This window comes from Papilio machaon, chromosome 15, assembly GCF_912999745.1.
Source record: "Papilio machaon chromosome 15, ilPapMach1.1, whole genome shotgun sequence".
NCBI classification, from domain to species: Eukaryota; Metazoa; Arthropoda; class Insecta; order Lepidoptera; family Papilionidae; genus Papilio; species Papilio machaon.
In genome coordinates, this window is record NC_060000.1 from 4,352,940 (window position 1) to 4,377,358 (window position 24,419).

The 24,419-nt window shown below is 33.2% G+C and overlaps 1 protein-coding gene across 1 annotated transcript; it reads left to right on the forward strand.

Annotated features, from left to right (window-relative positions):
* The first annotated feature begins 5,612 nt into the window (after positions 1–5,612).
* LOC106712130 (protein gooseberry) lies at positions 5,613–22,889 on the forward strand. Its single transcript, XM_014504579.2, has 6 exons — positions 5,613–5,849; positions 16,625–16,797; positions 17,131–17,389; positions 18,509–18,708; positions 19,187–19,791; positions 22,769–22,889. The coding sequence occupies exons 1-6, from the start codon at positions 5,795–5,797 to the stop codon at positions 22,887–22,889; spliced, it is 1,413 nt and encodes a 470-aa protein (XP_014360065.2). The 5' UTR covers positions 5,613–5,794.
* The last annotated feature ends 1,530 nt before the right edge of the window (positions 22,890–24,419 follow it).

The window sequence follows — 24,419 nt, forward strand, 5'->3', positions numbered from 1 at the left end:
CGCGGCCAACAGCTAGTAAAAGCATAAAACAAGAAATAAAAAGTAAACATTGAATGAAATAAAATACCGCCTAAAGAGAGGTTTTGCACGATCCATTACCTCTGCACTAAAAGCTCTGGATTTGTGTGAGCTTAAATAAACCGGCGAAATGGATTGATGTTTTAAACCGTTTTAATGAATAATTTAAATACACATTTATTTTCATAATTTTGCTACAGATACCTGCATTTTTCTATGTAATTACATTTATTGATAATTATTCTATTAATATTAAATAAATGGAAGTGTGAGTTTTATATTAAAAAAAATTTTTCGTACACATGATGTATTTGCGTAGCTGTCAACCAAAAACCCAATTTTTTACACTTTAGTCTGTCTGTCTGTATGTGTGTATGTGGTAATCTAAGAAAAAGCTGGATCGATTTTGACGGTAGGTACTTGGACGGGAAGGTAGTTGATGTACGCGGGTATATTATAGGCCATTTTTAAAAAATTCTGTTCTGAAGAAATCGCGGGCGACCGCTTGTTTTTATTAATTTTGGATGTAAATGTCTTTTGAGAGGAGGAGAATCAAATAAACATTGTGTGCCGGATGATATCTGTATATAGAAATTAAAAGACTATGCTAACAAGATGATTTATAGAAAGACGTAAAAGAAGGAAACATGTGGTATCTATCTAACTTAAGCCTAGTACTAATGTGATGATGTCTCTAGAAGTAGGTCTCGAAGTGAGACTATATCAATTTTTATAAGTTAACATTGTGTTTTAAAATCATGTAATCTCACATTATTAACAACAAGAAACAAATCGTATTTTCAATCTCGGTCTGTCGCTTTTTGTATGCTCGGGCAATTAGCGGATAGACGCGTGGCGTCCACGCATCCGCGTACGTAATTTACTGCCGCTTTGCTCAGCACCGCCCTCATTAGTGTCTGTTTAAAAAAACTCTTCAATGCTTTTATTTCAGCGACGACACGCGTTAAACAAGTTTTGAAAAGTTTTCTTACGTATAATTTTAATTTGATAATGTCCAATATTTTTCGTTACTTTCGGAAATTTCTGAGTGAAAGATTTTATTAGTTTTAATGTAGAGGTGACATTTAAAAAAAATTAAGTAGGTAATTCGAGATAAGTCACACAACAATATAAGGTAATTTATTTAGAACAGTATAAGTAATCTCGATAGGAAGCTAAGGACGAATTAAGAATAAATAGTAGGTATAATTTGTTTAAGACGTAGGTACATTTTTTGTTCGCTATGTACAAAAAATTAATTACTTTACTCTTTTGTTTGGAATACCTTATATTTTTAGAACGATTTTACTAACAATAAAATCTATTTTTTCATAAAAAAATGCCTAAAAAATTTAAAAGAAATACAAATTTCGTGAGAACTTTTCGTGGCCTCCTACACGATTCTATGAGTCACCGGCTATTCGTTTTATTCGATAGACGCGCTTCGAAACGATGTCTAACCAGATGTTATTTGTGTCGTTTCCATATTGTTTAAAGTGTCTCTGAACGTTTCGTGGTAATATGATGAACGGTGTACGAGATGGGGGAATCATATATCGTTATAGCGGAACGAATGTTATTACTGGCAACCGATACCCACGTTTATTGGGACAGAACATTATGACTTGCAAGCTATAATGCTATTGCGATACTTATGCTATTTTCAACTTAGTTTTAGTTGCATACGAAATGTAAACGACATATTTATGATACACACATTAGTAACATATATGACATTTTATTTAGCTCTAGCGGTTTAGCGCGATTTCGTCAGCGGAGAGTTAAAAAAGTTAGACTATAATTTGCCGGCGTGCATCAGTTACCTTCCCGTCAAAGTTCTGTAAAAATCAGTCCAGTCGTTCCGGAGTTCACCCAGAACAAACGCGGCCTTGCGGACCAAAATATAGACAGACAGATTGAAATTAAAAAAAAAAAATGATTTTCATTATGAGGCATGCAAAACATCACATATACCTATAAAATATGTTTTTTTTCTCGATGTTACAGAATCTCCAATTTTATTAATGTGGATTTAATTGAAATAGTAATTGCTTGGCTTGTAAAATGATACCTAGATACTAATTTGGTAGGACAACGTATGTAGGTAAGTAATAGCTTTTGCTCGCGATTCCGTCCTCGCCGAATTAAAAAAAGTTAATTTTTACGTTTTGTTTTTCCACACTGTGGAGTTCTACATCTATGCCAAATTTCAGCGATATCCGTTTAGCTGTTCTGGAGATATGTAAAAACAAACATCCATCCATCTATACATCTATAATTTTGCATTTATAATAATAATAAGATGGATTGTAAATTTCTAATCAGATATGTACATACATATTCTATCTATTTATTTATAAATTTACAATTAAACAAACATACATAACTACATACACACAAGTATGCACTTCCCTGTATTTAGATTCCAATCGTATCAGTTGGCACTAAAATCTTGATTTGAATGACTATGAAAAATGTAATAACTTTGAGTAATGTTTAAAGTTGTTTTTCTAAAGCTGCTCACACCATTAGCAGACCTCACACATAACGCTCGTTGATGTGTTGAACGTCATGCGTGTGGTTTAAATTTGCTATTTGTACATCGTGTGCGGCCTATCAACGCTTATTTTCAGCGGCTTCTTTGACGCGCAATGGGCCCTGAAGCATTTAGGCAGCGATTTCAGCGCATTTTACGCCTCTCTTTTTCTACCCGCGTCTCGTATGAAGATTCTTATAGCGCGTGAAGTGTCAACCGGAGTGCTAATTGCTGGGGAAAACAAAATTAACCGTGTAATGTTGATAAATACATTAACCACACACAGCGAATGCATCGATGGATAAGTTTGTATACATTTTCTTATCTATATTAAGTTAGGAATTTAATATATATTTAAAGTGGGTACTTGATTTTTGTAATAACGCTAATATGCCGTCGCTATTCTTATTCGAAAAACAAGGTTGGTCTTATACAACATGCTATCAGTAAGTAGGTACAGTGAAACAAAATGCATAGTTTTGGAAAACTGTATGAAATAAATTAATTTCTAGTATAATTATTTCAGCATGATCTTTATGGATAACTAAATCCAAAACTTTTACAGTGGTAGACGTCAGCAACAACAGCATCTGTCGACGCATGGGCCGTATCGACCGGTGAAATACAACGACCAAACAGAAGATAGGCGTGAAGTGGAAGTAATTCCGAGTTTCGTCTGATGAGTATGAAAGCCGGAGGCCTAATTTTAGTCTCCTTTCCTTTCTCAGTCTTTTTAGCTATTTCAGCAAATTCAGGTGACCGATTGCTCGCTTGCTATCGTCTAATATAAAAATTTTTGCTTTGTAAACGTTATTCAAAAACCTTATTGAAGACGTTATTTTTCACAATATAAAGAAAAAAGAACATAAAAGGTTCTATTTTATGTCATTACTTACTAAACGCTTAATTGAACCGAATTATCTAAGTTTCAATAAATATTTAAAATCAAACAGGCCAATGGCGAATGAAAGGGTTTTGCAAGCCAAGCTCGATGGAGCGTCACTTTATTTATAATTAAAATGTTTTTAGAGGCAATCAAGGTCTTATCGATCTAATGATTGGCACTTTTCTGTTCTTAAAACATTGCAAATTTATCTGTACATTTTTTGTTATTTAAGAGGAAACTTGTCAGTGTATTTTTAAGATGATAGTTTAAAAATAAAATTGACATGTTTAAAGTTAAAGGCCGCGTTGATGTATTCTCACTTTAATATCTGTAGGTTGGAAAATTTCTAACTGATTTTAAATGTTTTCTACTAACTGAAACCATGAGTTATAGTTGGTTTCTGAGACCAAAATCCCTTTATAAAACATATTGTTATCCCTGTTTTGTCAAAGATAATGAAAGGGATGACAATATGTTTTTAACAGAGATTTTGTTCTCAGTAATCAACAATTAGTCGTTTAAAAATTAGTTAAGCCGTCTCTAAGTGCTCTTTTTCATGCTAACGACCGCATTCTGGGCTGTTGAGTTGATGTGATTGAATGTAGATTTTTGTGAGATATCCGTACTATAGGTCTCCCTTAGTAGCCAATTAGCGATTTAAGTATAGAAATAAATCTAATTGATCCTCATAGCGACTTTTAAATACGTTTCAATAAATTAATAGAATAGATAACTTAACCTTAACATTGGACAGATTTGGAATTGTTGATGTAATTGTCTTAAAACAAAAGAAAACGACAAAGGTCGATAATGTTTCAGAATTAACCTTGTTTTTGGATTTAATTTCACAATCGTTAAAATAAAAATAACCTCTAATGAATTTCGGCCATGGTACGCGAGCTCGTAAAGTTCTCGACTTTAATTTAAATAGTTAATTATTTACTGCTTTCTATATTAATTAATATTGCGCAATTCTAATTACAATTTTTATTTAAAACAATGTCAAGATTGAGCAGCAACTATTTGCCGTAACTAATTATTATAAATAATACTATACTTTAAGCTAGTCACTAACAAAAATTTGTGTGTTTCCCGTTGAGCCGATCGTCCCACCGATTTATCGGCTCAATGGGAAAATTACAATTGGGTCAATTGATTGGTTAGGCCTATTGGTCCAATAGAAAATATCCACCAATTTGTATTTTTTATATTTAATACATTTATTAATTTGTAAATCACTTCTTTGTATGTCGCATAGAATAATAATAATAATAATATTTTTGAAAAATATTTTTGAAAGTAAACTTAAGCTAGGTTTGTTCGTAGATTGTAATATTATAAATACTATAAATGCGAAAGTTTAGATGGATGGATGTTTGTTTGAAGGTACCTCCGTAACGGCTAAACCGACCTTGATGATGTTTGGCATAGATGTAGAACATAAAGTGGAAGAACATATAGGCTACTTATTAAGTTTTGTTTTTAATTCCGAACGGACGGTGTCGCGGGCAAAAATTTGTATTAAATAATTATGTAACGATAAAAAAGAAAATCATAAAACATTCCAAAATGTATTGTATACGATCACAGAAATACAATGCAATTAACACACACAGTAACAAAAGTTAAATGTGGTATGTGTGCACGCAGACCCCGCCTTGTGTAAATTTTGACCAATCGTGTTGGAGCGTAGGCATAGATCGTGTCGTCAACACGCCTCGTGCTCCTCGTCACGGAGCACCGACTCAGGCGCGACTCACACATTGTTAATGAAAACGCTCCTCGAACCGAAGATACCGGATCCGAAGTTATGTGCTGTCCCTCTCACACACCGGTCGGCTTTCTACATCCAATAACGACGCAACATGCTGTAGATCATCAAACAGATAAAAGAAAACTAACCTCAAATCTCACTTTTCCATCCAGAATACGATAAACGAAAGGTTTCTTGAATGTTCAATAGAAAAATTGACGGTGAAACAACAGTATTTCAAGCGAGTGCAACAATTGTGAATGATAGCGATCGGGTAAAAGAAAGAGACAAGCGATTGTTCGGTGCGGTGTTGAAGGCTGCGGAGGCGGCCAGTTTGACCATTTTTTGTTGCACCGCTGATTGTGAAAGATTACACTCGAGAGTCGAAATACATCTTTACATCACACGTCAGTGGGCACCGGGCTGTCTTCAAAGTAACACGGATTAGACACACGCCGTTTTCGTCGACGTAATCATGCCTGCGTGCGACCTGTGATAGTGAAAGACTGATATTGTGATCCTTTGGGACTATTTCTTGTGCACGATCTAGATCGGTGCTCGGAGCTGACACTTGTTGCGCCGTCTTTTCAGCTTCGCGTCAATGGCTGTTTCAACATTAAACATGACGCCCTACTTCACAGGATATTCTTTTCAAGGTAAGTACGCCCCACGCATATTTCTTGACATGTATGTCAATGATCATATTGATTTAAGCTTCCTTTTTTGGAACATCAGGTATTGTATCTTTTAACCTATGTTTGATATTATTGTAACACTGAGATTAGTCTAAATTAAAGAAAAAACATTTTCAAAAATATTGTATCGGTTAAATTTGGTTTGATAGTTGAGCCAATATCATTAAGTTAACAGTTTTCAGATTAAAATATGGGGCAATATATTAAATAAAAAAAAATCACCAAAATTATTAATTATGATGGGATTATGAGACATCAAGAATCGTGGACATTTACAGATCCTCGATTATAAACATGTAATCAGGGGTCACAAACATGTTTGGAAATTACAGAACAACCTTAAAAAAGATAATTTAAAATTCATCCATTTCTTGCTCTGAAAGGCAAGAAACCAGCAATAAAACTATAAAATCACTGGGAAATTATAAAGTTAAAAGTGCTGTTTATTGCTGGCAATATAACAATAATTCATCCTCACGCGTCGGGACGGAGACTTGTTTGGAAGGAAGAAACAATATATTCATTTGAAATGTTTTCGTTAATAAGCGGACGTTTAGTCCCAGTTTTTGGAATGGTCAAGGACCTAAAGCTATAGAAAGCGATTTCTTTTCATTTCAATGAAAAAAATTCTGTCACGACAATGCTATTGTTTTGACTATAACAATCTTTGAACGGTCTTGATCTTCATTTCAGATAAAAAAACATGAAGATACTTAGTACTAGGCATTTGTTTGTTGTGCAAATTTTGATATTTTAAAAATTGCTTTTAATTTTAATACTTGACTGCATGATTTCAAAATCTCTATATTTAAATTAACTATTAAGAGACTCCAAAGCTTTTAATTTTTACGTTTAAGTAGACGTAAGTCTCTTAAGTACGAGGAGGTATCTAATTAAGTAAATTCGGGCAATTTTAATAGAGAAATCCTTATTAAAACTAAATAAATCCTCACAATATTGGGTACGATACGTTTCTTTATATAATTAAAAGATACTAAATACTAAGTTTCTTTTGATCCTTGCATCAAGTATCTCTGAAAATATGAACTTTACATGAAAATCGCTAGTGGCTGTAATTAAAATTTACGTCTTATCTCAATTATTATATATATTAACAATTATATAGGAAAGCGATTTATTTTGAATTTGCTATTTGAAACTACACCAAACCAAGTTATTGCCCGCAGTAAATATTATTGCCTATCATAAAACAGTAAAATAACTGTGCAGCTAACAGCGACATTGTGGTTGACGGTTCTTTTCAATTATTTTACATCCTTCTTTATTTTTAAATTTCTTATTTCAATAAATCCTTTAAAGCTCTTGCAGCAAAGATTTCTTTACCACGGACGTGCTCTACGGTTGTTATATTTGGAAGAATATATCAATATATTAAAATTGATATATAATCAGGTACACTATATGAATCAGGTACACAAATAACAAATTTTATTATGATTGAATAAATCTTACTAATATTATAAATGCGAATGATTAGATGGATGGTTGGATGGATGTATGTTTGTTAGAAGGTATCTCGAAAATGGCTCAACGGATCTCTATTAAATTTGGCATATGTAAAGCATAGTCTGGAAGAACACTTCAGCTACTAATTACATTTACAGTATTTTGTTTTTAATTTCGAGCGTCACAATATCGTCTTTTACCGAAGTGTATGTTCTTTTAATCTTTCAGATTTTTTTTTCATCAGATAATTTTTCGAGAGCTAGACAAAAATAAAAGTATGTAATCCGAAACTAGCTTATGAATTATAAGCAAAACATAGGACTATTTAGGAAGGATTGTATTTCAAAGACTGTTCTGCAGTCAGTTAATCCTCCAGCGGTATCGAAGCGGATTAAGCTACGGCAAGAGAGCCTAGCTTTTGATCATGCTTTAATAAGTTAGTTGTATAAAATGTAATAAGATTAGTAAATTCATATTTTAATACCTAAGAAATATGCTTACGTATGTACTAAGTATTTACCACATAACAATTTTTTTCTCAGTCACTTAATCCTTGATGAACTCGTCAAAGTTTTAGAATGTAAGCAGTCACTTTACTCCGTGTCAATAATTAAAAATTAATCTTGAAATATTAATCTAGACACAATTAGATACATAATAGATGTATTATCCTAGAATTTTTATTAAACTACTAACAGTTGCCCGCGACTTTGTCCAAGCGGAATTTAAAATTTAGCCTATGTAACCCGCGGATAGTGTAGCTTCACATCAGTGAAAGAATTTTGAAATCGCTTCGGTAGTTTCGGAACCTTTATATAGATAAAAAAGGCAGTACCTAAATGCAAATTATTTACCACAAATTCATCAATCATTTGCTACTTGTATTATTCCTAAGCTTAATTTACTTTCATGAATCAAAAGGATGAAAAAAGCTCGTTTAAGTATTTAGAAATAAAATGTCGTTGAAATCGGAGGTTTTTCTCATTTACCCATTGTTTTGGAATCGTGTCAAACGCTTGCGGTGCTTTAAATGTTCAAAAAAGCTCGCACGCACAGTTTTACACATAAATCATTATAACACGAAAACATTTTGAATGTATTGTTAAAAATGTCACCACGACTTATGACCTGTTCCGTCTAAGCTAAATTAAAATGAAAGGGACGGATGCTGGAGGGAGCACAGAAGGCCTTTGCGGGACAGAGAGGAACTACATAAAAGAATGCCGACGACAGTCGTATACGCATTCATTTTTTCGTTTCGGCTTTTACGTCGCCTTTTCGTATGAAGTCGGTGTCAGAAAAAGCGTGCAAGTTAAGAAAATCAGTCGAATTACCTCATGATGCTATATAATTTTCGATTTAAATCAGAAGTAAAATACCGGAAATAAAAGTTGACTTTTTAAATTCCAAAGTATGTAGGTACATGTTTTCATAATATTTAAGTTGGAATCTTATAAATTCGAAACTTTAATTTTCGCTATAATTTTAAGTTTCATATCAGATATTGTAACGGTACAGCACTGGCGAGTTAAAATTATTGATTACAAGAAGAAGACGCCAAGTAGAGTAGACGTATTTTTATTCAAAAAAATAAAATGAAAAATAAATGGCTTTATCTCTGAAAATTAATTTACGCTTTTTAATTCTAATGTTTTGGTGAAAAGTTGAAATGATTTAAAATATATACCTATTTTAGAGTTATTGCAACATTTATTTTTTTAAATCGTATCCGAATTAAATATTTTTTTAAACATAAATCGGGCTTAATGTCATAAGCCGTTCAGATGTCTCTCGATTGCCAGAAACATTTGTATAAAACGAAAAGCCGAACACAGATTATTCATAAATGCGCGCGCCGTAGTGATTTGTTAAATCATAACTTTATTATTTTTCTTTTTATTAAGTTCAGTTTTGTAGTCGGTGGATGTTTAGTTCAAAGAAGTAATATAATTTGCCAATAAATGCCGATAGTTATCTTGTATTTTGTTGTAAAAATAACAAAATCAGACAAAATTAATGCTGTATTACTCTAAAAATAAAGTTAGACACAATATATTGATTGATGCTGGTAATGTCTAATATCAGATAAAAGAGTTGACATACATGTTTAAACTATGTTTTTTGTGGTTAGGCTCTCGGTATGTTTATAAAAAAAACTTAAAAAATTACATCTACGGTAGTTATTTTTTTTATTAATTAGTGAAATTATATAAAAACGATATTTGGTCGTTGCCGACTTTTATTACTTTCCAACGTTTTATCTTTTGAACAACAACGATCAGATCAAATGTGCGTAGTAGACGAGAAAGACGTGGTCTTTGCAATAAAGTGTTGACCGGCGATCAGATGTGCCCCGGGCGAGGTGACGGCGCTGACTTGCGATACGAATCTGCCCCGCGTCTTCGCCTTGTAATTTCTCCGCGAATATGCTTTTAACGTTTCATCGAGACCGGCCATTTTTTAACTAACAATCGGATAATTATGATATTATCTATGATCTCAATGATGCTTTTTAAAATTTCAATTGAATCTCGCGGAAGCTTCGGAGCTTAATCTTTTGTTTAAGGTAGAATGCCGACTATACTGTACATTGCTTAACACTAACTTAGTTAATACTTAAATAAATGCTCAAATTTTGGGTTTTAATATTTGATTACTACGCGTATTTGGTGCAACTATTGCTGATATATAAAAAAAATATGAAAACATCTTTTATTCAGACTTATATTATCAGATAACTTTAATATAAAAGCAATTTTTGATATAAAAATTTCAATGAAAATAGTCGAGATTGTCCTAGAGAAGATTAAAGAGTGGTAACTTTAGATTTCAATTTGCTTTAAGATCGTTTCGTCGAAACTTCAACCAGTCAGTACTGTTAACAATGCGAAACTGCTCTATTGTTCTTACTCTAGGTGACTGGAATCTTGGCTTTACTTTAACAAAATATTTTGCATTCGCAACCCATTACTTTAAAGTTACGTGTTGAGTGATAAAGATTATAAAGAATTTTTTTCTGAAAGGAATGCCATTAGACATTGTATTCGTGACCTCTATAAAGAGTTCAGTACCATAATCGAGGTTTAGTCGCATTCATATGACGGGTGGACAGGCGCAGGCGATGCACATCTCTGCGTACGCGCAGCTCGGTCGGCGCGCGCGGGATCAAAGGCACCGACAGGCTCTTTTAGCCGCATAATATGACGCGCCCGCCCCGCCCCCCGCGAACCCCTGCGACCCGCCCGAACCTCCAGGCCGCTTACTCGCCATTATTTATGCAGATCTATTAATAAACAAATTGATATAACGGATGTTAAATTTATTTCAGCTCGAATATTTTGCATTATAAATGATGCATTAAATCTTTTGTCTTCTAATCCCGTCTTGTTTTAAGTCTTTTACATTACGAGATTTATATTGAACGCACAGTTTGATATACCTTTTGGAATCGATTTACAGAAAGTGGAGGTTCTCATTAAATTACTTGTCTTATGTTTTTTTTTTCTTTCTTGCTTAATTAATTAGTAGGAGCTATCATTTCCGTAACTCCACGACAGACGTAGACTTACTTTACGTTTGGTGGAATACAAATGCGAAAAAGTGGTGAAAACTAAAAAAGATGTATAGGTAAATTATGTACATATATAGTTCTTAAGATAATATCAGCTATTTAAAAAACATCACGTATGATAACGACACTCATCAAGGTTGTTTACCGTGTGCATAATAACTTAAATCACATTTTCCTGTGTTAACGACAATTCATGTATTTATTTATTCATTATTCTTATAAAAAATTATAGGATTTGTGTCACGGAAAGCTCATATTTTTGTAATGAATCATAACTTCTTTAATATATCATTAGTAAAACACACTAACAAGGCAATGCGATGAAAAATTCGTTTCTGTTGGGGAACTAACAACAGCGGTCGGCGACTTGCTTACGTCAAAGAGAACAATTTCTTATGAGGCAAAGAAAAGAATCCGTCAAATTAGTATATAACACGTTATGAATACGAAATGAGGTCAAACAGGGCATTCTCAAACATACACCATTATATCGAAATAAAATATTCAGTTCCATTCATTAGTAACGTAGGTACCCACATTCTATTCGGCGTTGACAAGCCGAAAGGCGTTCCTCAGTTTGTACAGATGGCCTTTAGTTGAATGGTGGAAGACTTGCAAGTACCATGTACTATATGTTTTAAACATATAATTTCAATCAAATATACTTTTTGAACTAGATTCCATTCACATATAAGTGTATCTTGTCTTGACTTTATTTTATTTATGTACATTTATGAGATGCATAATGCACAAACAAATGACACGGCGACGAACTGCCTCAATCAAAGTTGCTGAGTGGTAACTTGGGAAGTCTGGATAAAGTACTAGAAATCTATAATAAACGACTGTTTAAATAACCCTTAAACGTCGTTAAGTAACAAAACACTTCAACTAATATTCATTAAATATGTTGTTTATAGAGCAGTTATAAATGTGTCTATAGTAATATATTTTGCTATGAAACTATGACTTCCCGATGAACTTTGCGGGTACAGCTATCACGTTATTCCTAACCGACCATTGTTCGCCATACCTCGTGCCCGAGATATTGTTCGCTTTCTGAACTCATATCGTTTTGATTTTAAAACGTAATCAATAATTATTTTTATTTATTACTAACCCGCGACTCCGTCCGCGTGGATAAAAAAATGCACACAAGATAAAAAAATCCCATGTCCGTCTCCTAGTTCTAAGCTACCTTCCCATCAATTTTCAGCTAAATCAGTTCGACCGATCTTGAGTTATAAATAGTGTAACTAACATGACTTTCTTTTATATATATAGATTTGAGTATTACCAGATTACTACAGCTACTAAGAGATCAAGTTTTACTAAATGCATTACTATTTAATACTATTTTAATGCTTAGTTAAGACCTTTGAATTACTTACTATGTTGCTAATTGTACATTACATTTAACATATTTTTAAATATTTCACAGTACAACTTTAAGTTACATTTAAGTGACAGTTCAACATATGTACATACAATACTTAATATAACATAATAATAACTTAAACGTGAAATTTTTACGTTATCTTTACATCTATAAATTGTCTGTGTGTATATATATAATAATAGATTACACATTGGATTGCAGTGCGTGGATTCGAATCCACGCGACCAAGAGCCACGGGCCACACAGAATAGTTTGAATGCTTGAAGAAGGCTTAATGGAATGACACAGCCTTTGTGAGTGCCGCCCAATTCTAATGCCTATTCAAATGGCATTTCTTCTCTTTGTTGCTTCATTTTGGACGGCAATAGGTTATTTTATTAGTGTATAAATGAATTTTAACATGTTTGAATGGAAATCATCCGTAATGAAATTTGATGCTCGTTTAATATTAAATCGACGTACGATTCTTATTTTTTGAAGATGTCTTAGATATAGTTATGGGTTATCAATTTACATGTATCTCAATGTTAGATAGATGTGAAAATAGTAAAATTGATAGTTATAAAACATTACCCTTGAAGCAATAGTTTTCATCCTTTTTTTCAGACTGGAATGCTTTAAATAGTTTTCATCCTACCCTAGTAAAGGTTTCTGTCATATTTGGAACTTATTTGATCCTTCAGAAACAATATTAATAACATTGAGAAGTAAAAAGGAAAAAAAATGTTATTTATATTTTTTGCGATTGAAGTTAATAAAACGAAATAACTTTTGTGTTTATTTAATTATTTTCTTTCAAACCGATTTTAAAATTCTTGTTTATTTTTTTATTTTATTTTTTATTAGCGATAAAGGTAATTGTTGTGGAGGAAAATTTTTATCGATTTTGATTTACAAGACCATGTTGCGCAGGTCATTTCGATAACCCGCTTTCAATACGGTAATATGTTTTTTAAGTAAAATAATGTTCAATGGAATTGCTTATTTTAATATCCACAATGGACACAGAATAAAAAAATATTCCAGTACAAGCACAAATATATATTTTTAATTTATTTGATGGAATTATTAAAGTAATAGGGGAATGATATATTGCCTCAATAATTAATCGACACCTTGAACTCTGACTTGGGATCCTTAGGAATTACTACTCTTTCAAACAGTTATCGTGGTCATAAAGTGATATGGAAGAAAGCGGCGTGAGTTGACGTAAAGCCTCATATAAATTTTACTATAGCCACATTAATGTCGCTACGTGAAATTGATTTGCAAGCAGAAACATATTATGATTGTGAAAACGGGGTTTACGATTTATTTACACAATACAGTATCGAGTTAAAACATTAAAAACTATCACTGTAACGCTGTAATCGACTGCCTGTTAAAAATTCTTACCAAATTTCATATTGGTTTTGGTAAATTATTGGAATTGGCAACTCCATAAATCTAATGGAATAACAAAATGCTTCATAAATCTAATAGAATAACGATTTGAAAAACTGTTGTGTTGGACATACTGTTCTGTGGTATTACTTCGTATTGTGGGAAATTATTTGGTAAATGGGCAACCTTTATAAACAAGGGCTAAACAAATCAGAACTTTTATACACGCTACTAAGGCGTATTGATATAGCCATTAATTATTATAAAATTATCACTTTCTATTTGATAATGAAAACAAAAGAGATGAACCAAAAAATTAAGTAACGAAGTTAGAAACGAAATCAAATTCGGTATCGCAAAAATTGAGTCGGGAAATTTAATCACCGGTCGACAATGATAACCTTAGAGTACCGCGCTTGCTGATGGAAATGTGATTGCTAATTAAAGTTGACATAGAAATGCGTACATTGAATACAAAATCTTCATTTATTCGGTCACGGTTTACCTCTTGCGTTTAGCATTAAATGATCGACTCTGTTTCAATTTCGTCTAACACGAATGCACCAGTTGAACGAATCGGAACACGATTATGTTATTGTGAGAAAATTTTATACATTTCTATAGTACGGTGTCTTTATCTTATGCTTAGTTTGTGATTATGTTTCGTAGCAACAAGTCTAGCGATGAATAAAGCACGTAAGTATTTTTGTTGAAACTTAGATTTGTATTAGTTCTTGATCTAATTTTCAACATTTCTAAGCTAATTCTTAGCTACCTTGGTGGTCCTTTACGTGAACAAATTGATGCATGATCCAATTCTGCTTCCGGACGATTAGTTTTGCCGACGTTATTTAAGTTTGTTGTTAACTTTGCCTCCTTTTGCGTTAATAGTGTTACAATGTTTGCGAATTCTATTACGCATTGTACACATTATATGGTTTTTGTTGCTGCAGTATGTCTTTCATCGATTTTACGTTCGGTTGAACTTGCTCTATTGAGGATCACTTGAAGTATACTTTGTGTGCTTTTGACTATGTTTTAGATGAAATGCTATGAAATATCGTATTGGAGGTTTGATGTAAACTATCTTTTCGTATTATTTCCAGTCCCATGAAATTCTTTACTAAACTTTACCTATGCTATTAAACTTTAACAAGCTTCATAATTAAAGCGAAAAGTTTTTAATATATCTTGATTGCTGGTGCTTTCTATTTATTTTATTCATGTATTCGTAATTTAGTCAATGTCAAAAATTGGTGATAGAGAGTGAGGTATATTTAATGAAGTGATACATTATTACGATGCCACCCACATTTGTATAGCGAAGTTATTATGGACACGTTATGCGTCATAAATATTTCGGCTACATAAAATTAACACTCAAAAACATGGTCTTTCGAGGCACCGCAACGTCTACGGGGTCTCACAAAAAATAAGGGGATCATTTGCGTGAGTCCAGCTAAACCGCAGAGCTAAATTGAAAATTAGGACTTTGTACCTTATTATGACGTAATTAGTTTCAAAATGGTGTGATACCAGGAAATTTGTAATTTTACAAGTTTTGTATCTTGTATTTATCGATTGTTAACCATATATGTTTGTGTTACGGTTTGTTTTTTATTATCATGTCTCAAGTATACCGAAGGACACACTTGTTGACATGTTGTTTAATTGATCGGTGCTTCACGGTAGGGGTCTAGGGCTTTACGCGTTGCGGCGCCTTTGAGAAATCATTCGATTTTGATATACTTTAAATGCCGACACTAGGGTAAGATGCCACTGTATTTTGTGTAAGACAATTGAAATTTTCCCTTATATTGTATAAAATAAAAGACAAAAAAAAGACGATAATTTAAATACTGATTTGAATAACGTGAAATGTAGTTATGTTGAATGAATGGAAGGTTAAAATGATTAGGAAGGACATTGCAAAAATTGACGAATGGCGGCTCCTTTGATAATAGGTGGTCCTCAGACATTGCCGTGATGTGTTTATAATAGCTACACTTTACTCACACATAAAAATATAAAAAGACTTTATATATCTTCGAACACTCGATTCCAATCTAAACTGGAATGTGTTAATCTAGTTTCAGCTTATACAGAATTGAGTCAAGTTTAATTTATCGAGCTATTTCTATAAGTCTTAGTTTCGTCTTTTTTTAGGAATTTAATTCTTAGTATCCTAACTGAAAGGATCTCTAAAAGTTTTATTATGTTGTAACAAATTACGATAAAAGATATGATATTTTATATATATAGTGTTAAGGCGTTACAAAATTTAAGTTTGTTTGATACATCTGACGATATACATTTTTTTTATCCGTCGATGCAATCAATGAATTTAACAATAGTTTCTTGGATTCTTTCAAAGTAATGGAAGCCGAAAAAAAATCAAGTGTTATCTTTTCTGCTTGACTGTTTTCGTGTTAAAATAAATGGGATACTCTTGGCTGAGAACACTCCCAATGGATCGTGAAATTATTAGAAGTATACGATAGGTCCGCGACGTGAGTTGAATGAGGGCCATTGTAATGCTTGATGTATTGTTGCTATTGATATTACGCTACTTGGCTTTGGTGTTTAGTGCGATATTCCGTTATTATACTGCGATTTAATTCTTCCTTCTGATGTTTGATGCAAAATTATAAATAGCTTTTAAAATAGCCATTTTTTTTTTTCGGGAAAATGCTATGGCCTTTTTACTCTCATCTATATGATTTATTCTTACGACGGTTAAAACACCATGTTTTAAACATTTTCAAATGCATACTGAAACTTTCACATGTCCTAAAGTAACAAGTTTAACTGCTCAGTATTCTTAGACAAAATTTCCGAAAATCCTTAAGTTCCATCATGATCGATACGAATTTAGTGTTACTGTTTTCTTTTGTCTAAGATATATTTTCGTTACAGGTCAGGGTCGTATGAACCAGCTGGGCGGAGTTTTCATCAACGGCCGTCCGCTGCCGAACCATATTCGCTTGAAGATAGTGGAAATGGCGGCGGCGGGGGTGAGGCCGTGCGTCATATCGCGACAACTGCGCGTCTCTCATGGATGCGTCTCCAAGATCCTGAATAGATATCAGGTATGGACAAAGCATACATTATTTTAGTCTAACTTTCATCATCGTGTAGGTAAATCTCGCATTTATTGTTCTTTATTGTTGATTTTAGCAGTCTGTTTGTGTGGTCATACACTTAATGTACACTGAGGAACTCTGTTAGCAATCATTTGACTAGTCTGAGTGGGCAGTAGCACTAACATCTTCTAACCAGACTTGGATAAACGTTTATATTTAAGAGCACAAATTCTACCCATGATTTTTGTTTAACTTAAAAATAAACATTTATTAATCATTAAAATTGTAAAATGTTTACCTAATTGTGAGTAATTATTTATTGTGTTTTTTGTTCATTAGGAAACTGGCTCCATCCGCCCCGGTGTGATCGGAGGATCTAAACCGCGAGTTGCCACGCCTGAGGTTGAAAACAGGATAGAAGAGCTCAAGAGACAAAACCCAGGTATATTTTCCTGGGAAATTAGAGATAAACTAATAAAGGAAGGCATCTGTGATAAAAATACCGCCCCGTCGGTCAGTTCCATTTCGAGACTTATAAGAGGAGGCAAAAGAGATGAATCAGACCCTCGAAGAAATCATAGCATTGACGGTATTCTAGGTAAGTTATTACTTACCTTGGATTTTCCAATTTTACTCTTAATTAACTTTAACTTAAATGGAATAATAAGATAGATTTTTTGCTATGCTCTCCTCTATTATTATATCTCATATATTTTTCAAAAAACCTCAGATTTTATTTTGTTATGCAAATCTTTCCAAATAATAGTAAACCGTAAAAGTACAAAAAAGAAAACAATCTTTTATAGACTTACATTTAAATAAAACAACGTATTTATTACGATCAGGAGTCTTTTTTGTCTATGATAATTTAAAATGGCAGACAAAGTTGCCATGTCATCGGAGCACTAGAACGCTAGTTGATACGAGGACGTAATCACTTAATTTAATCTATAGTACACTACTATTATAAAATTTATATATTGTAATGAGACAGTCGGAAACGTTTACAAACTTCGCAAAATGGCGTATAAAGTTAATAATCCACGTAAAAGTGAAGCGCGCGCACGCCACAGCAGCGCCCCTCGTGTCGGCTTCGAAAATTGTAGGTTATAAAAATGAAATTAGTACCCAAAGGTGTTATTATCCCATCGCGTTTGGCCGCGGGCCTTGCATTACGACAATCTGTCCGTACTGCACGTCTTGTGCCGGAGCCGGCCAATATAAAATGGCGCTTCTAATATCCCGGTTCGACGACGGAGTGCGGTTTCGCCGGAGAGATTTTGCACCGCGATAAGATTATGCATATTAAGTTGTGCGCAGCTAAAGTAATGTCTACAACGGCAGAGCGGTCTCTTTATACTTACATCCACTAGCACTTCTCGTGGCTTTGTTGATCTCATTCCATCAATATTCACAAGCAAATGTATCCAGAATTGCATTGAAGACAATATCTATACGTTCGCACTCAATTGTTTCTGTTTTAATCGAAAACATCAATCTCATTACAATGTTCTTCAACATTAATGCACAATGTTGTTACTTCAAAGTTAATTGAACCCGCGTGTGGTCTCGACAGTAGCTAATAAAGGTGCATCTAATGAAATAAGAAGGGTACACGGGTTATAACAATGAAATAACATGTTTGAGTTGTGTTTTGAGGTTATTTATGTGTGTAGCCATAGCTTTTCCATCAAAGAATTTATTTTATCTCTAAAAGGTCCCTCATCTTGTGAAGACTCAGATACGGAATCGGAGCCGGGCATCACGCTCAAACGGAAGCAAAGAAGATCGAGGACCACATTCTCCGGGGACCAGCTTGAAGCCTTGGAGCGTGCCTTCACCAGGACCCAGTATCCAGATGTTTATACCAGAGAAGAATTGGCTCAGAAGACTAAGCTTACCGAAGCTCGGGTTCAGGTCAGTGTCCAAACAAATGTAATTTATTTAAAACATTTTGAGAACTTATATTAAAACCTTAATGTATACGTTAACATCAAACAATAACTTTAAAACTTTGGTTTCCAATCGCATTACAATGCCAACTGTTATTTTATGTCGAATCTAGCACATTTATTAAACATATTCACAAAGATAATCAAACATGCTTATTGTTAAGATCAAAGACCCCTCCCGCCAATAAAAATAGTGTAAGGTAAAAAACAGAATAATTACCTACAAAATTAATTATTATAACTGTAGCCGCCATATGTTGGACCGCGCTACCGTTTCTTTCATATTTTTTGTTGAATTAATAACCCTTTGTAATTGTAACTAATACGAAAAGTAATAGAGTGGGTTAATGTTGAACGATATTTTTGACTGTTTTTAAACATATTTTTATATACAAACACTAGCTAATAACAAATTATATTAATGAAAGTATTTTCTGTCATAGGTTTGGTTCTCGAACAGAAGAGCTCGTCTTCGCAAGCAACTCAACTCCCAGCAGCTGAGTGCATTCAATACGATGTCTTTGCAATCAGCATTTCCCTCCGTCCATCAACAATACGAGCCTCCATCTACTTTCAATCCGCAGTGCACGTCTTGGCAGCAATCTTATTCCTCTGCGTTGGGTTCTAGTTCTGTTCTAAATTCAGCATTAGCTCCTTCACTACATCAATCATCGCTAACTCCGTCCGTCTGTCAATCAGCATTAGCAGCTTCGTCTCTCCACCCGCCCACATCTGCATCCTTCTCTTCTGGGAATCTAACACCTCTTTCACATTCATCTGAACTCCCCACTCCGTTACAACCAGCTTCGGATACCACTCCACCCAGTACGAGCCCAATCACCAGTAGCCCGTCGAATCAGAGCAGTGGAATTACTTATCAGCACGCATACGCAAACCCCAGTGAAACCGTGTCCCATCCTTACGGCTACGGAGATTATTCGAAACAAGAACACGCCATGTCGGCCCATAACCATTGGACCTCGAGACAGCTCAGCGGTCATCCTCAAAATAAGCTGCCTGATGTTGGTGCCTGGCCGGAAAATTATAGGTGAGTTGAAACACTTTAAATCGGATATAACAAATTTCTAAAGATAACAAACCGCTACAAATTTTAAAAGTATGAATCTGTGTTTACGTAGGTACTTAAATTTTATAAATAGACATAACACACAATACCAAGAGCCTTTCTGACCATTTAAATCATTAACTATTTAATTAAAGCGATGAATGATATTCTTATTTATAATGATTAATGATAGATAATAATTTATAGCGACGTCTATCGGATGCTCGTCGGTAAATGTACGACGCGCGAGTCGTACATTTAGCATATAACGTCCGGTGGCTATGGCAGGGCGCGGGATTCGATCGCAAATCGGTGTACATTCGTTTTATTTCTTTTCACCTTCCTTTATCATTAGCCGGAGCGGCCGCTAATCAATTAAGAGTGTAAGAAGTCGGCCATTATATGCCGCGCGGGTGGTTATTATACTCCGCCGTTCGTAATACACGATGCGATCGTGAACCGAATAGGGCTGCGAAATTTATCGATACATTTGATTGATTATTATTAATCGATTATTGTTAATCGACATTTTTTACGGGACGTCGTGAATTTTTAATACCGTGCTCGGTGTTATGAAAGAGTTGTGTAAAATATGTTCAAGCGATACATTTAGTGAATTTGTCGTAAGAGTATGTGACAAGCTCATTGTTGCTTTGTATTCTAAATAGCGTCGACATTTATCTGTGTTATCGAGACAAAGACAACGCTATAAACCTTACATTGGACCACACACGCACAATATATCGCTTTGCACAATGACTGACATTCTATAACTTATGGGCTGACGAAGTATATATGGAGTTCGACTTTATACTAGTTCTTTTCGGTTAGGTAGAGGCTTAATATAGAGTATGTAATATGTGATATGGGAAAAAAATTATATAATACAAGGATATTATTTAACCTGTACAACCCTGCATTATTTACGATTGTACAGTAAGATTACTTTCTTCTACTTCCTTCCATTTTTGCTAACTCTCTGTTACATCACTTACCTTTTAAATTATTTAACAAAGAAGTATAGATATTGCCCCTTGTATTGATCTAAGCTCGACCATTTCATCTATGATGTTTTCTAAATTTGTTTAGTTGGTGTAATGACTGATATTCTGCAAGAAAAGTTCTTTAAAGGAAACGATGTATTCAAGAAGTTTATCTATAATGCTAAATGTGCAATACTAAATACAAAATTCATAGCTTTCGCGACTGTAAAGAAACAACACGTATTACGAGGAGTGAAATAATAAAGCGGTATAACTTATAATTTATTTCCATTACCGTAAGCTAAATTGTACTCTGATGCTCGGAAGCATACATTCAAGCGCCAATCGGTATCTCACTTATTGTCTTCGCTCTTCGTATCATCGAAATTGCATACAATGTGTAGGTCGTGGCATACGGTTCCAGTACTAAAACATTGCGGAAAACAGATAAACACACGCCGGCCGTGGCGAGCATAGTTGCAATTAATGGCAGCCGAACGTGACATTAGTGCACTGAACTCGAGCATTTAACTAACAAAGCCGCTATTAAGACTTATCTCCACAGTTATTTACATACGACTTCCTAAACTGCAGCGAACCTCGCGTGCTCGACTTTTATTAGTCGCATTATATCGATCGCTGATACTCTAAGCTTAGCGTTTGATTGATGATCCTTGGAAAATCACTTTAGAATACACTTCTAAACTTTGATAGGAATACGAAGTTATAATTTAATTTGTTAGAGTTTAAACTTTCACGGAGGCATTTAAAATTATCTGTGAAACAGTATCTTTGAAAATATCATAATAGATATTTGATACGTTTATTAACATTTTTGTATCAGTGTCAAAAAGTTGAATGATAATTCCATTGCAGGTTTATCTTATAATTAGACTTATACATTAAATCAAAAATAATAATTAATACATGATATTGTAAGCCTGATGTGATTTAATAATGACCGATGTTTGTTGCGTGCGTTGCGCCAATCAATTTGCACAGCATTCGGTAATGACGTAGTTAGTATGCTAATTGCAATGTCTGTTTAATCTTTCGATTCACCTGGTTCATAATATATGCATTAAAATTATTATGCTACTATTACTCGACTTTGCTTAAAACTGTAGCGTTCTTACAAATAATGTATTCGTAAGAAATCATCCTGTGAAGTAGCAAATGTAAATAATGTATGATTAAAAAATAAAATCAAGTTATTGACTTGCCAACTAACAACTTTAAATATGGTAATAAAGTATTAAACATATTGTAAAAGTGCTGTTAACATTTCAAATATAATAATTATTTATTGCGTGTTTCGGTTTCGAATCACTTCTGTGTACCACGCCCATGGAACCTTCCACTATATCATTCGGGCTTTAACAAAATTACGTATTTCGGTGGTCCACATTCAAGTTACAATTACAACGAAACCAAATGCCTTTACTAAAGCTTTATTATAGTGCTCTTGTATTATGGCTAATGTTAGTGAACCGATTTTTTATGAGATTATTTACTATTACGCCTTAATTTTTTTGCATTAAATATTTATTTGTTATTTCATTTTTTGTATTCTATTCAAATTATAGTTTACAGATCACATTACAGTCTAGGTTTCGTACTACAAATGCACCTTTCTCTTTATCTTGCCTGTATTTTAAGTGAAGGGTAAATGAAAGCTGTCTTGTTTGACCTAATTAAACATCTAAAGTAATAATACGATACTTTTCTAAAGTTCTATATATCCATAAATTATATACAACTGAATTATCTCAAGATATTTAGTAGGTAGCATGTATACATTTTATGACTGTAAATAGTTAAAATGGTTAATTCTCGATTTCACTAAAACCTAATTCCAACAAAATATAAATAGTTACGCAAGCCGTTTAATTGTTGTGATTATTTAAGGATAATCATGGTCATTTATATTTGGGTGATGTATTTTGTTATACTTATGTTATTTTTTTTTGTTATAGTTCTTTCTTCGGCACCAACGCATCACACTACGCGACTCATGCGCATTCTCCTACTGAAGCGAAGTCAGGTTATCCTTATTTAGGACAACTTGGAGGCATGGACATGGGAAGAGTACATTAAAAATAATTTACATATAGTTTAAGATAAAGTTTATAATAAAATATTTTAATAGATTTACTCTGAATGCCTTTACCAGTACTATGGCATATCGTTAAGTGCCTTTTAATATATTTTTAAAGGTTATGTAATATTTTGTAAAGTATTTTCGAATGTGTACAAATGGTATAAGTCCAGAAATATTTTGTAAAAACTTATTTTACTTTAAGATATATATTATGAGCTTTATATGTAATTAAGAATTTAGATATAATTTATCTTGTTCCTATATTAATAATGTTATTGTAAATACTAGTAGAAATTGTATACATAGTTAAATATTTTCAATAATACATGTCCTAAATGATATGTGTATTATGAAATATATTTTGATGTTGTACAAAATGTCTTTGTCAATTAAAATCTGCCTTTAATGGAGTTGTGATGTTTTCTGGTATTTGTATTTATGATTGAACTTCATTAGCACGTAGGCTAACTTTACTTAGTAAGCACATTGTCAAAAACGTTATTACAAATAAATTGATCTTTATTAAACACTGTTTTTTTTAGTATATTTAATCCTTATATAATACAACTAGCTGTTGTCCGCGACATCGTCCGCATGAAAAAAAAAAATAACGAAATAACAAAAAAAAGTATTGCCTATAGCACCCGTAGATAGTGTAGTTTCCCATTAGTGAAAGAATTTTTCAAATCGTTTCAGTAGATTGGAAGTCTATTCAATGCAAACAAACAAACAATCAAACCTTTCTACTTTATTACTTTAGTATATATAACATGCTCATTTTCACCGCAAGTCAGTAAAAAATCTTAGCGATATTGTGTAATTAATATCGAATTTAAAAAAGGAACACATTTGCTATATTATCGTTCATTTTTAATATGAAAAATATTTTTTATTTAGCATAGTTAAAATCTAGATTTATGAATTAATTTCGTAGTCAGTCATTAAAATAATACTAGTCAAGGTTTGGGTGCGTCATAACAATTGTCATTAATAAGTCGATACAAACAGTTACAAACCTTATAATGATACCCCTGCGAGCACTGGAGGCAGATCGTGACTAAGTCGACCGATGACATAACACAGGCGTCAGTCCTTTGTCATATTAAATGAATAATATACCTCAAGTAGGAACTATAAAGTAATTATTGGACTAAAACAAATGATAGACCGCTATTTCTGACATACTCCAATCATTAAAGCACTGACGTGTTTAGATTACGTACATTTTAGTGAATTTACATGAGAAAATTTGAGACTAAACTTAAAACCGACTTTTACATCATTATCATCTTTGTATTTAGCTTTACGTTCAAGAAATGAAATAAGGAGATACTCTTGTTAAATGAGTACTAAAAATACACTTTTAATTAACCGTGAATTGGCTACCTTTGAATTTTTCGTACAATTGCTTCAAAATATAAACCTACGATAGTAAACTTGTTGCCACAAATTGTTCAAATACATATATGTATGTATGTATACACACATATATGGATTTAATAATGTCATTAGCAGGAGCGAAGTAT